We start from the raw sequence: 14,012 nt of genomic DNA, 5'->3' as shown, positions 1-14,012 counted from the left end.
TGGCGGGTCGCTTCCCCAGCCTTCCTGCCTGCCCTGTCCAAGGGGGAAGTCGGTCCCCGACTGAGGGGATAGGTCAGCATAGCGGCAGGAGGGGCTGCCCAGTGAGAAATGGCGGGCTCCTGAGGTCTGCCAGCCAGAGCTCTGGTGCCTCCATCTGGGGCTGCGGGGGTCTCACCTTCAGCCAGGGACCTCGGGGGCAGCAGAGCAGGTGTGGCACACGCCATGGACGGGGACAGGTTTCCCTGGAGATGGGCAGAGTGGGTTCTTTCTCTCCCAGCCGCCTGCCCCCCTGGAAGAGGGACTGTATTTTGACTGGACCCTAGGGGTTCTGGAAGGCAAAACATAGGGTAGGGACTCTGTGGACTCACGAGCCCTCTCCGGGAGAGCCACAGCTGGGAACAGTCCGGGAGCAGAAGGAGGGTTGGGATTTGGGGGTGCAGCTGTCCTCACCACCCCAAAGCGGGTCTCACCCCAAACCCCAGTCCAAGGAGAGGCTCTGGGGGTGGCTCTAGGCCCAGACTAGGGAGCAGGCTCTGGCCTGCGTCTTCGTCACCGCCTCTACACCTGCTGGCTTGAGACTCAGCCCAGCCCCAGGCACACCACCTGCTCCTGAGCCCCTGCCATCTCCCTGGGATGGGTAAACCTCGCGTGCTGTGTCTCGGGTCTATTATAGGGATTGTGAGCAGGGTTCGTTTATTTTAAACACAGATGTTTACAAAATAAAGGCTATTTCAGACCACAGCTGTGGCTCCTGTGGATGCGTCTAGGGAGGAGGTCTCGCAGGGCCCACGGTGGTGAGGTGGGACGGGAGAGGGAAGTGGCAGAAAAGCCTCCACGTGCCCGCAGCCACAGCAGGAGAAGCGACAGGAGCGGCCAGCCCTGCCTTCCCTGCGGTCGCCTGCAGGAGGCCATTGCAGAAAGAAGGCTCGGCCCAGGCCTTGGGAGGGGGCTGCGCCTCTCCGAGGGGGTCCCAGGGACTCTGTCCAGCCCAGGTGGCCGTCTGTTTGGGAGGGAGCTGCCTCGTCTTTCAGATTTCTGACTGACTGACACCTCGGGGTGCAGAGGCAGACGGCTGTGTAGGAGCTAAGGGGCTTGTGGGAAATGGAATTCCAAGATAACATTTTTTTCGGTGCCAAGATGAATCCATACAGATCAGAGGTCTTCAAAGAGTTCACGGAGGGGCGGGCATTTGACCTGTTGGTTAGGATGCCAGTTAGAGCGCCATGTTTTCCACGTCACAGTGCGGGGCTTGAATTCCTGGCTCCTGTGTGCGGCTGATGCAGACCCTGGGAGGCAGAGCTGGTGTCTCAACCAGCCATCCACATGGAGACCTGGGTTGGGTTCCTGTCTCCTGGCTCATCACAGACATCGGGGAGAGCTCCTTCTCACTGTTTGTGTCTATCCATCTCTGCCTCTCAATTTTTTTGTTTAAAGTTCATGAAAAATGTGGATTTTTTTTTTAAATGCATGGATTTCAATTTTTTTGCATTACAATAAACATCTTTTAATTCCATTTTCCACAAACTTTTTGAAGTCCCTCCTACTACTTAATACCCTGTGGAAAGTAGAGTTGCAGGACAGAGAGAATGGGGGCGAGGATAGAATAAGAAGGAAGGAGGCAGGGCAGTAGTCATCTAAAGACCTTATCTGCCCATCACAGTCTGTGACACTCCAGCTCCTCCCATCCAACAATCACTGCGAGGTAGGGAGGGGTGTCCATGCCCCACAGATCAGGAGAGAGATGTTCAGACGCTGGAAATTTAACTGCAAGTCACTGGCTTGGAATCAGAAGGGCAAAGCTCTGGCATCTCTATTTAGAAGATGAGCGAGTGATTCCTGCAGTCGGGATAGCGGCCCACCCACCTGGGCTCTCTGCTTCCCCGAGCAGTGCTGTTTGTACAAGAACCACTGCCCTGCAGAAAGTCCTGGCAATCACGGGCGTCGCTGCCTGCCCAAAGCTGGAGGCTTCTGGAATGGGGTCGAGTTGCAATCAAGGGACTTCAGGGGAGCCTTGCCTGTTACTCAGCTGTGAAAGGAGAGCACCCCGGAAGGCTGTTAAGGACCACAGGTGGTGCCTGGAGGGAAGAGTTGGCCCGGACCCCTCACCCCCGCCCCTCAGTGCAGGGATTTCTCTGGCCTTCCTGAAGAGGCGGGTTTGCAAAGCAGAGAGGGGCCCTGGGAGCCCAGCGAGCACTGGCAGATCTGCCCTGGCCATGCGGGGCCCTGGGAGCCCAGCGAGCGCTGGCAGATCTGCCCTGGCCATGCGGGGCAATCTGGCAGGTCCGTGTCAGTTTCACCAGTCTGTGCCAAGTCCTTCTGTCTCGGTGGCCGGGTACAGATGCTTGCTGGCTGCTCCCAGGAAGTCCACCCAGCCTCAGCAGGTGACACATTTCACCCTGCACGTCCTGTCACCCCTCCCCATGGCAGAAAATTCCATTCCCAACTTGGAAAATGGAAGCTTGTTGGGAGCAGCCAGCTGAGACCCATGGTGCCCACACGCTCACAGAGCCCTGGGACGAGCTACAAAGCAGAGACGCGGGGCGGCCCCTGGAGGGTGGCGCCTCCTTAACAAACCAGACTCAGGAGCAGCTGCTCCCAGCCTTGCTTTCTTCTTCGCTCTGGGAGACCATTCCCAGTGGACGTGGACCTGCGAAAGGCTCCCTAATAAGCACTGAAGTCCCCAGCCAGGGAAGCCTAACTGCTGGTTCTGTGTTGGTGACAGGCTGAGTCGCTGAGGGCCTGGAGGAAGCAGGGGCACTCGGGTCTGCTAGTTTTCAGGGATAGGCTCCCGTGGGAGCCCTTAGTGGGTCCTGGGGCGTCCTGCAACCCTCTGCGTGGCTGGTATTGAAAATACCACAGGTGCCTCGCTGGGTCTAGGGCCACAGCAGTTCCCACTCCCTGGGGGTGCCTGGCACAGGCCCCCTCTGAAAGGTCTGGGGGCTGAAGCTTTGTCTGTGAGGAGGCAGGTGCAGTTTATTGGTTCTGAGCTTCCTCATCTGTCCAATGATCCCCTCGCCATGATCCCAGCAAGGACCATATCCTCGTGACTTTGGGGTGGGGAGGAGGCTGTCAGTGGGGGTTATAACGTAGCGCATGGTTAAAATGCAGGGTCATGGGCAGGGGGCAACCCCCATGGAAAGATTTCAAGACAAACAACTTCCTCTCTGCCGGGTACGTGTTAGGCTCTGAGAGCCATTACTTCTCTTTTTACTTTTTTAATTATTTATTTATTTATTTATTTGAGAGGCAGAGTTACAGAGAGAGAGAGAGAGAGATTTTCCATCCACTCGTTCCCTCCCCAGATGGCTGCAATGGCCATGGCTAAGCCAGGCTAAAGCCAGGAGCCAGGAACTTCATCCAGATCTCCATCACCCATCCAGGTCTTCCACGTGGTTAGCAGGGCCCAAACACTTGGGCCATCTTCCCCTGCTTTTCTCAGGCCATTAGCAAGGAGCTGGATTAGAAGTGGATCAGCAAGGACTCGAACAAGCGCCCACATGGAATGCCGGCATCACAGGTGGCAGCTTTACCCACTCTGCCACCACGCAGGCTCTTTTAGAGCCATTCTTTCTAGAAAAAGACATACTCCCCTCTGAAGTGGCCCTTGTGGAAAGCGACAAAGAGAACAATGCACACAGTAGCATGTACCTCCCAACAGGTGCACGCGAGCCCCCGATTCTCTCCCTCCGCTTTCTGAGCCCTGCAGACCCCACAGGCTCACTGCCCAATTCACAGATCGGCACTCAATAAAGGAATCCTGTACAGGTGTGTGCCAAGGGAAAATGACTTGCTGGGGCAGGCAGGAGTCAATCCTGCTGCGCCCCTCCCCGCCCCACCCCTGTTTTCCTCTCATTCGGCCTTTATGGCTCGAGTTTCCTGAAGGTAGTGAATTATTCACATCTGCACACAGGTATCAGATTGGCCCTGCCCAGGATGCCAGCAGGGCGGGGCAGGGCGGTGGCTTTTTGTTCAGAGACTGTAAATAGGAGGCACAAGCTCCTTGTTCCGACAGGTGGGTGCCTGTTTTTGCTAAGTCATCCTGGGCACTTCTCAAAGACCTTTCTGTACTCCTCGGTGACTCCGCCTTCCTCCCCGCCCACCCCCGTGACGGGCCCTTAAGTGGGCTCCCCGACTCTGCAGGGCTCGCTCAGCGCTTCGCCATGGCTTACATCGCCAAGTCCTTCTACGACCTGACTGCCGTCAGCCTGGACGGGGAGAAGGTAGACTTCAACACATTCCGAGGCAGGGCGGTGCTGATTGAGAATGTGGCCTCTCTCTGAGGCACCACCGCCCGGGACTTCACCCAGCTCAACGAGCTGCAGTGCCGCTACCCCAGGCGCCTGGTGGTGCTCGGCTTCCCTTGCAACCAGTTTGGACATCAGGTGAGTGGCCCCTTGTGTTGCACCCGAGGAGCTGCACTGACGCAGCCCGAGGAGGGTGAGGAAAGCAAGTGAATGTTTCTGGGTGTGCAGTAGATGGAATCATGGGGTATGTTTTGTTCATCTAGACTTTTTATTTAGTCGAAAGGCAGAGTGCGAGAGAGACAGAGAGCTTCTATCCATTTGTTCAGTCCCCCCAAAGGCCCAAAACAGCCAGGGTTAGGCCAGGCTGAAGCCAGGAGCTTAGAATTCCATCCGGGTCTCCCATGTAGGCGGCAGGGGCCCAAACACTTGAGCCATCACCTGCTGCCTTCTAGGTGTGTATTAGCAGGAAGCTGGATCAGTCGCAGAGTAGTTGGGACTCGAACCCAGGTATTCTGGGATGGGCACCCCCGGAGGCAGCTTAACCCCCTGTGTTACAATGCCAGCCTCAATCTAGGTCTTTAAGTTCATGTAAAATATCAAGGGGATGTAGATATGTTTTGAGACTAAATACGGAGGGTGTGCGTTTTTACTGTTTACTGTCTTCCTGTTAGATTCCATGAGAGTTTGGTACTAGGGCTGTTTTTCTCTCCCTTGTGTCCTGAGTGTCTCATTGAATATTGAATATTAGACGAATGAGTGGAGGCAATAGAAGATCAAGAATCAAATTAGCATTGACCTGAGTCAGGCAGCCTCAGTTCCAGCCAGAGCTGGGTCTGCTATTGAATAGCTCCCTGCCCCCTGGGAAAGCCATGCACCTTTTCTGGTTTAGTTTCCTCTTTTGTAAGTTGGAGATCATCCACTTAGCTCAGAGGGTTAACGTGGGGTTCAGGGGATAAGATAACCAAAAGGAACCTGAGCAAATAAAGCTCTAAGCCAACATAAGCAGCTTCGTTGGAGTGAAGATGTTTGTGTAGCTCAGCCCAGTGGAAAGTGCAGCTGGAGCAAGGGGGAGGTTTGCACATGCACGGGCTTCACGCACCTCTGGGCTTCATGCACACCCTCCCATCTCTGAACGAGTCACGTCACTGCAGATCTGCAGCCCGCACACCCCGCCTTATCTTTTAGGGCTCCTTCTATTTCCACCTAGGATTTTAACTGGACTCGCAGCAGAATGCCCCCTAAGAAGCCTTCTAGTTATAATCCCTGGAGGCTCAGTGCGCATGGGCAGGAAGACGAGGAAGAGATTGGAGAGACGTAAGCAGGAAGGCTGAGGGGTCGTTGGCTGCGACAGGCCTGCGCCACAGCCGTGACTGCGCTCGCCGCTCCTTGCCCCCTGGGGCTCTCTCTAGCCTTTGCAGCTCAGGAGAGACGGAAAGGCAGACGCTCTTCAGAGGTGTTTCTGCAGCCCTCCACCTGTCACTCGGGCCTGGCTTGCTACTGGAGGGAGTCCAGACCAGGAGCCAGCCAGCCACTGCCCTAAGAGATAAGAAGTCTAATAGCGATCGATTCTGGACTCCTGATGTCCGTGACGGCCTGGAACTGACTGTACTAATTGGTTCCAGTAGGTCCGAGGCAGGAGCTCCACCCCCAAGGGAGATATCTGACTCTCACGTTGTGGAGCCGGGTGGAGGACAAGGGTCCTCACCACGGTGGGGGTAGCAAGTGCTGAACAGTGAGCACACGGGGAAGAGGGTGGAGGAAGGGAAGACAGGAGCAGGTTCTGAGCTACAGCATGCCTAGCTGTACAGAGTTCAAATTCTGGATTACAACACAGAAATGGCTGCTGAGCCCAGATCCGCAGCCCTTAGCTCCCAAGCATCCCTCTCCCCCACCTAATTCCAGAACCAACCGCCTTCTATCCTGCCCAGTCCATTTGGTCACGAAGCAGTTCTGTATTGAGTCCATTCCTTGTTGTCTCTACCTTGGTTTGCCTTCATGGCTTTGGAAAACCCAACCACCTTGGGAGGGATCTGCCTCCCACAGAGCTTGCTCCTAGCAACACTTCACATCTAGGAGCCAGAGGCTGCAGGTGCCATTCCTCTGGCCTTTGAGTGAGGAGCTGAGTAGGGCGGCGGCGAAGCTGTCCTCAACAGAGGTGTAGGTAATTAGAAGCAAGGGATGAAAAACCAGGGCAGAGGGAAGGAAGGGTGTTGCAGGGTGTGGGTGGGTGGGTTGGGTAGGTGAACAGAAGGCGAGGCTCTCAGATGACCTGAGCCGCCCTTTACCCCTTTCTTCTGCCCTGAATCCAAAGTCCCCCACACCTCAAAGAAATCCTCTAAGAACTGCTCAGGGTGGCTTAGAGAGAGAAGCCACAGCTTGAGAGGGTGAAACTCTGTAAGTGGCAGAGCAGCCATGCTAGGAACACCAAGAACTTCCAGAAATGGCCAGAGCCAAGCATGGAACCGCAGGTGTGAGGGGGAACGCTCCAAGCCCGCGGTAGGACAAAGCCCAGGGAGAGGGGAGTCGCGCGCACACACAGGATGTCGGGAAGCAGTAGAGGAAAGAGGGGCGTGGGGTGGAGCCGCCCTTTCCCCCTGTGGTGGCCATGCCCCTTTTCCATGCTCTCTGTCTCTCCCCTCCCCCAGGAGAACTGTCAGAATGAGGAGATCCTGAACAGTCTCAAGTATGTGCGCCCCGGGGGTGGGTACCAGCCCACCTTCACTCTGGTCCAGAAGTGCGAGGTGAACGGGCAGAACGAGCACCCCGTCTTCGCCTACCTCAAGGACAAGCTGCCCTACCCCCACGACGACCCGTTTTCCCTCATGACGGATCCCAAGTTCATCATCTGGAGCCCCGTGCGCCGCTCGGATGTGGCCTGGAACTTCGAGAAGTTCCTCATAGGGCCGGAGGGCGAGCCCTTCCGACGCTACAGCCGCACCTTCCCCACCATCAACATCGAGCCGGACATCAAGCGCCTCCTCAAGGTCGCCATATAGCATGAGCCGCAGCAGCCGGGGGCCTCGGCAGACAGGCGCGACCGAAGCTGCCCCTTGCCCTCGGTCCCCTTGCCCTTCTCATCCACCCGTTTGCGAACCCTCTCGAACCTTCCGGTTGGTGATCCCGCTTGGCTCCGAGTCTTGGTGGGCCCTGGGCCTTCACAGAATGATGGCACCTTCCTAAAGCCCCATGGGTGGTGTCTGAGCAGCGTGAAGGCCCGCGCCAGCCTGGCAGATGAGTCCAATAAAGAGCAGGTGTGCAAATGGCCGGCTCTCGTGTCTTCTTCCTTGCCAGGGGGTGAGGGGCGGGGCCCACTGCTGGTAGCACCTAAAGGTTTGGGAGACGGAGGCTTTGATCAAGGGGGCACCCTAATGACTGCCTGGAAAGCAGGGTCCGGGCAAGGCGAGCCACGGCAGTGGGATCTGCAGGCAGTTGGAACTGAATTGTTACTTTAGGGTTGCACTCCAAACTGGAGGGTGGAGGGAAGGCCTAAGGACGGAACGAGGAGGAAAAGTCCTTTGGATGAGGGCACTAGGAGGTTGTTGGGAGGTTAGAACAGGAAGACACCACTCTGGGGGTACTGGGAGTTAGTAAAACCATACAGTCTTATCTGTGGCACCATCTTAGGCTCTGGCCCCATGGCCATTTTGTACAATAAGCTTCATTCTAAGCCCAGCCTGGCTCACTAGAAGTCAGGTGACCAAACAGCCCAGTCACAAGCGTCCGACCCCCTCCTCCCCACAGTGGACCTGCTGTTCCCACTTCTTTACTATATAAGACCTGTTCCCCAGTGCACGGGAGGCAGCCTGTCGGGTTTCCCCCACCTGACAATAAACCTTTACCCTTACTCCGGTGTTCGGTGTGTTTTATGGTGGCTTTTGCTTTCATTGGGCCAACTAGATATGACCTGTACCTGAGAATTTCCTAAGACGTTAGTTTGCTTAGTCTGTACCGGTAGCCAGGGTATAGACAATGCAGTTACTAGAAACACCAAGAGTGTTTTCTTTTTCCTGGTTACCTTGTTGACTAGTATGTGTCTGATCCTTTGGTAGACTGATCTCCTTGCTTTTTAAAGTTCACATTCCAGGGTTGGCACTGTGGCATAGTGGGTAAAGCCGCTACCTTCAGTGCCAGCATCCCATATGGGCGCTGGTTTGAGTCCCGGCTGCTCCACTTCTGATCTGGCTCTCTGCTATGGCCTGGGAAAGCAGTAGAAGATGACCCAAGTCCTTGGGCCCCTGCACATGTGTGGGAAGACCCAGAGGAAGCTCCTGGCTCCTGGCTTCAGATCTGTGCAGCTCCAGCCATTGCAGCCAGTTCAGAAGTGAACCAGTGAATGGAAGACCTCTCCCTCTCCCTCTCTCTCTGTGAAACTCTTTCAAATAAATAAACAAACCTTTAAAAAAAAAAAGTTCACATTCCACACTTATTATTCTCAAACTCACATACTCACAGATTCAGGCAGGGGATGGGAGAATCTGATGTTTCTAGCCTGCCATTGTCATTGGCGTTGCCTGTGACAAGGGCTATGTCCAAGGGCATTGGGGGGATGGGGTCTGGGATTCCCCGATCACTGCAGGCAAGTTCTGGAAATATCAGTGTTGCTTGAACAGCTCCCCAACTAGGTGGAGGTGTGGCTATGGAACCCCCAAACCTGGGACTGCTGGCTAATAAGCTAATAATTGACATGGTGATGGGAAAGTAGATGGTGTAGAGCAAGGAGCTTAATTCCTGGGCTCCCAAGGAGTACAGGGTAAAGTCTGGTATAGATGGAAACTGGGCTGAGACGTATGCTCAGCTCATTCCAGGTTCCTGGTTGGTCAGTGGTGCTCATGGTCTGCCTTTGATTGGTGAGTGATGCTGTGCCATCCTAAGGGAAGGGAAGGAAAGCTTGAGCTAAGGATGGGAGCCTAGGTCCCGTTGGTATCTTGCCTATGCTCTTAGGGACACTTGAATAGGGGTTCGGTTTCGCCACCGGCATCCAAGCACTGCGATGGTCCAGTGGAGACGCCTGCTGACAGGCCGCTGCCCTGACACTGCCCCACAGACCTTCTGGATCCTTCTCTTTTCGTCTTTCCCCTCTCTGACCACTAGGTGGGCTGCTTCACTTCTCAGCGCAGTCCTGAAGGGCCTCACGAGAACCACAATGCCGAGGAGGGAATCGTGTAACTGCTTCCCCCATAACCACTTCCAAACGCTTGTCTCATCTACGAAGTCAATGTGGAACAACGGTTAAGAATCCCCATTCTCTCATCGTCAACCATAGTGCTGTCAATGACAGCACTTAATTCAAAAGGGTAACCTGAGCAATACAGCCGGAATCCCCTGAGAGCCTTCTGCTAAATCAAGGCTGCCCTTTGCCCGATTCTTCTGGAAACTCAATCCCTTCAGATTCCTGTTCTCAAGGCCAACAGTTGGGCTATGAACTCTTTGGGGGCAGGATGGTGCACTGATTTTAGAACAATAACTGCATGAGCTGATTAAACCGAGAATTCATATCGGGCGTTGGTGTGATTTGCTCATTATCTTGACAGTGCTATAGCCTGTTGTTACAGCCAATAATGGAACCAGCTGTCCTGGATGTTGGCGTCGTGCCGCAGGCAATTTAGGGCCTGCCAGGCAAGTACAGCCTGTTGACTCCTTCCCATGAGGCCCAAGTTCAAAGAATTATTTCAGGATTCCCACAGGAATGGGAATTACAGTATGAGGAAATCTGCAGAGAGAGTTAGAAGAGGCCATAAAGTACTAAGAGGGCTCCACACCCAGGCAAGCGAAAGGGTTTCTGTTTGTTTGTTTGAGCTGTATCTCACTAGCTTGGTTCCGGGGGAGTAGAGCAGGGAAAGCAGGACCGGAGGAACTCGTTTTACAAAGATCTTCAGCTTTACTAAATCCTTCCTTGTGCTGTTGCTAAAAGGAACAGAAAAGAGAAAGTGTTTTCTTTATTCCTCTTGTATGCCTCCCCCCTTTCGTAGACAGACAAGGCAAAGCTTTAATACAATCAGCCACTTTCCTAGATCAACAAAATCTTTTCATCAGATTTCCCTGGGGCCCTCAGGAGCTGGGAGAAGTCTCATTAACAAGCTCTCCCAGAGGTGCTAAGATAATGCTACTCAATTTAGAAGGACAAAAGAATTGCTGCTATGAGGGCTCTTAGAAAGAGACACAGCTTGGAATAAGGGATTTGGCAGGGGGACCAAGGTACAGAGACCGAAATCAATGATTAGTCCCATGACTATGTTTCCGTGGCTGTACTTTTTCAGTTGACGCACTGAGCCAAACTCTAGAACTTTCTTATAATCCCTGTCACAACCATCACCCAAATTATCATTTATTGAATATTTACTATGCTCACACACTGTGTTATATACATTAGCTATTTAATCTTCATATGGACCCCATAAGGAATTTTTATCTATTTAAAGAGAAGGTAAGTGGGCAAGACATTTGCCACGAATGAAGGGCTAACTAGCAGCAGAGTTGAAAGCACAAGCTAGGTGAGTCTCCCTCCTAAGTATTACTTGACTACAATGCAATCTCACTCAATTTTTTTCATAAAAGAGACCAGTGCTGCAAAACCTAAAAATGGCTTCATGGGGCCGGTGTGGTGGTGTAGCAGGTTAAGCCTCAGCCTGCGACACCAGCATTCCCTTATGAGAGCCAGCTGGAGACCTGGCTGCTCCACTTCTGATCCAGCTCCCTGCTAATGCGCCTGGGAAAGCAGTGGAAAATGGCCCAAGTGCTTGGACCCCTGCACCCCTGCTGGAGACCCAGAAGATGCTCCGGGCTCTTGGCTTCAGCATGGCTCAGCCCTAGCCAATGCGGTCATTTGGGGAGTAAACTAGCTGATGGAAGATTCTGTCTCTCCTCCTCTCTCTGTAACTCTGCCTTTCAAATATGTAAAACTATAAATCTTAAAAAGAAAAAAAAAAGGCTTCACTCAGATTGTATCATTTTATTTAAAAACTTTGTGAAGGAATAATTGTTTTTATTTCTCCACTGAAGAAACCAGTGTACAGCCAGGGTAAGTGATGAGCCACGATGCCCCACTACTAGCAGGTAGCACAGCTAATGTTAGACCAGCTTTCTGGGTTTTCTTTCCGCTCAACAAAATTGAATCTCACAGTACAGACTTGCCCTGCAGTCAAGAAATATATATTTTAAAAGTGAGAGCCTCAAACTCAGTCAAGAAAGAGGCCCTGAATGAAATCAAAAGGCTTTTTGATGTACTAAAATGAACAGGGAATAAATTCCTCTAAGTGATAGCTTACAAATACCAAGCTGCACTTAGCTGTGTCCAAACCATCTCAAATGTCAGTTTATTAGTACTGGGAAAACCCAAGGCCATCTGAGAAAGACAGAGCTAGCTAAAACAATACAACAAATATAACCTAAGCTTTGAACTTCAACAGCCCAGCAAGTCAGATGCCAGATATGTATATGATAGAACGAGTAGATAAGGAACGAGGTGCCAGGACAAGCCCATATTTCCAGCGATTTATTTTCCTTTTCATTTCTCAGGACGGGAAGTAAAGAACACTAATGTGTTTGCCCAGTTCCCCTTCATTTGAACAGGAAAATAAGGATTCGGTGGAACTGGCTTCAAGAGGTCTTTATTCTGTTAGAGCCACTATTAGAGCCACTCTAGAAAAATTAAAGAAGATGGTAAAGAAAGGATCACGAAACACATGTTGGCTGATTAAAATGAAATACACAGCTAGAATCGTATGCTTTAAGTTTTTGTAATCGACAGTCCAGAACAAAGAATGGCACATTCTGCAATTAGAGGAAGCGATCAGCAGGGGCAGATAAGATCATACTCTCGCTTCAAATGACTAAGCCGGACACATTAACTAACCCAAGAAGGGACAATTCAGAGGCTATAATGGGCTCAGTCCTGCTATTTAAGGTAATGAGGCATTTTCTCTGCTTTCGGGATTCATTTCACCAAATGATTTCCTCAGCAGGTCAGATATAGATTTGCAGCAGAATGGAAAACATTTTCCAGGAATAAAACGACTGATCCCTCTGCAGCAGCTGACTTGACTTTCCGAGCGATGAACCCACGTGTGGCCTGCCTACGACCCTCACGGCGCGGTGACCGCAGGTGCCTCCTGCTTTCCTAGTGCCTCACTGAGCAGGGGTCACTGGCTGTGAACCTGAGCAAGTTCACCGCTTTTTGGCTCTAAAACTGGAATAACAGCAGTGCCTACCCCGCGGATTAAATAATCGCCTTAAAAGTCTTGGCACACAGTGAGCTCTCAACAAACCTCAGCTATTATTACTGTTATACAACAAAGCTTTCTCCTGGTATCAACAAACACTTTGCTCACTTTTTTTTTTTCCATATAAGCGAGGCCTTAGGGTTTCAAAATCTCTTGGATCTGAAGAAGAAACAATTTTGTTTCTAATGCCTGAGCCTTTAAGTTTTGGTTCCAGAATGAGAACTGAAGCCACCTCATTCTATCCAGTTCCATATACACCTTCCAATGCATTTTACAGTTATTCATTCCATTGGCTCTGGTAATGATACTGTGAAGGAAATATATCACTTTTTTTTAAAGATTTATTTATCTTAAAGAGTTACACAGAGAGAAGGAGGAGGAGAGAGAGAGAGAGACAGGGAGAGAGAGAGGTCTTCCGTCCAATGGTTCACTCCCCAATTGGCCACAACAGCTGGAGCTGTGCCAATCCGAAGCCAGGAGCTTTTCCAGGTCTCCCACATGGGTGCCGGGGCCCAAGGACTTGAGCCATCTTCTACTGCTTTCCCAGGCCATAGCAGAGAGCTGGATCAGAAGTGCGGTAGCTGGGACTTGAACCAGCGCCCACATGGGATGCTGGCACTGCAGGCAGCAGCTTTACCTGCTGCACCACAGCACCCGCCGGCCCCAATATATCACTTTGTATAAGCTGGATTTAATAGAAAGGAGACAATGAACACAGTAGGGCTCTGCTTAATGGTTATTCCACTACCAATTGGCAGAGGGGCATGAATGCAGAGTTTAAAGCCCCCAGTGCTCACTCAGCTGTGCAAGTGCAGAGATTCTAGGATCCCTTTGGTGCCATTCTATTCGTTCACATTAACTAAAGTGCACACTGTATTCAGCATTCCCTAATTTCTACCAAATGTCCTTTTTCTGGCGCAGGATCCCATGTGGAACGCCATACTACACCCAGTCACCATGACTCCTTAGGCTCCTCTGGGCCATGACAGTTCCTCGCGCTTCCCTGGGTTTTGGTGACTTAGCAGTTTTGAGGAACACTGGGCGGGCATTTTTGTAGAACGCCCCTCCTGGGCTCTGTGATGCTTTTCCCATGAGTGGACTGAGGTTATGGGGAAGAAGACTCATTACATCAAGGGCACATTCTCTCCACAGGGCCTATCACTGAGGGTATTAACCCTGATCGCCAGGCTCAACCAGTGGCTGCCAGGTTTCCCTACCGTCAAGTTACTCCTCACCCCTTTATCACACTCTTTGGAAGGAAATGACCACGCTCAGTCCACGCTGAAGGGTGGGGGCATCCACATAAACCATTTGGAGTTCATCTGCATGGGAGGTTTGCCTGTCCTCTCCCATCTCTTCAGGATCATTTCTATCAGTGTGGACTCCTGGGTATTTATTATATAGTTTTGTTCATAACCCAATACTACTTAACTCTACCTGGTTTTGGACCAACCCCAGAATAAAACAGCTGCCTCTTCCAAACACACCCCTGTGCTACTGCTGTAGAATTCAACAGCTTGCATGAGGTGATTCACTGCAAAGGAGAAAC

The 14,012-nt window shown here is 52.0% G+C and overlaps 1 protein-coding gene across 1 annotated transcript; it reads left to right on the top strand.

Annotated features, from left to right (window-relative positions):
• The first annotated feature begins 4,160 nt into the window (after positions 1-4,160).
• GPX2 (glutathione peroxidase 2) lies at positions 4,161-7,240 on the top strand. The gene is made up of 2 exons (XM_062181467.1): positions 4,161-4,382; positions 6,890-7,240. The coding sequence occupies exons 1-2, from the start codon at positions 4,161-4,163 to the stop codon at positions 7,238-7,240; spliced, it is 573 nt and encodes a 190-aa protein (XP_062037451.1).
• The last annotated feature ends 6,772 nt before the right edge of the window (positions 7,241-14,012 follow it).

This window comes from Lepus europaeus, chromosome 22 (assembly GCF_033115175.1).
Source record: "Lepus europaeus isolate LE1 chromosome 22, mLepTim1.pri, whole genome shotgun sequence".
Lineage (NCBI taxonomy): Eukaryota > Metazoa > Chordata > Mammalia > Lagomorpha > Leporidae > Lepus > Lepus europaeus.
Note: the sequence above shows the minus strand (reverse complement) of the source record. Positions and strands in the feature narration are given on the sequence as shown.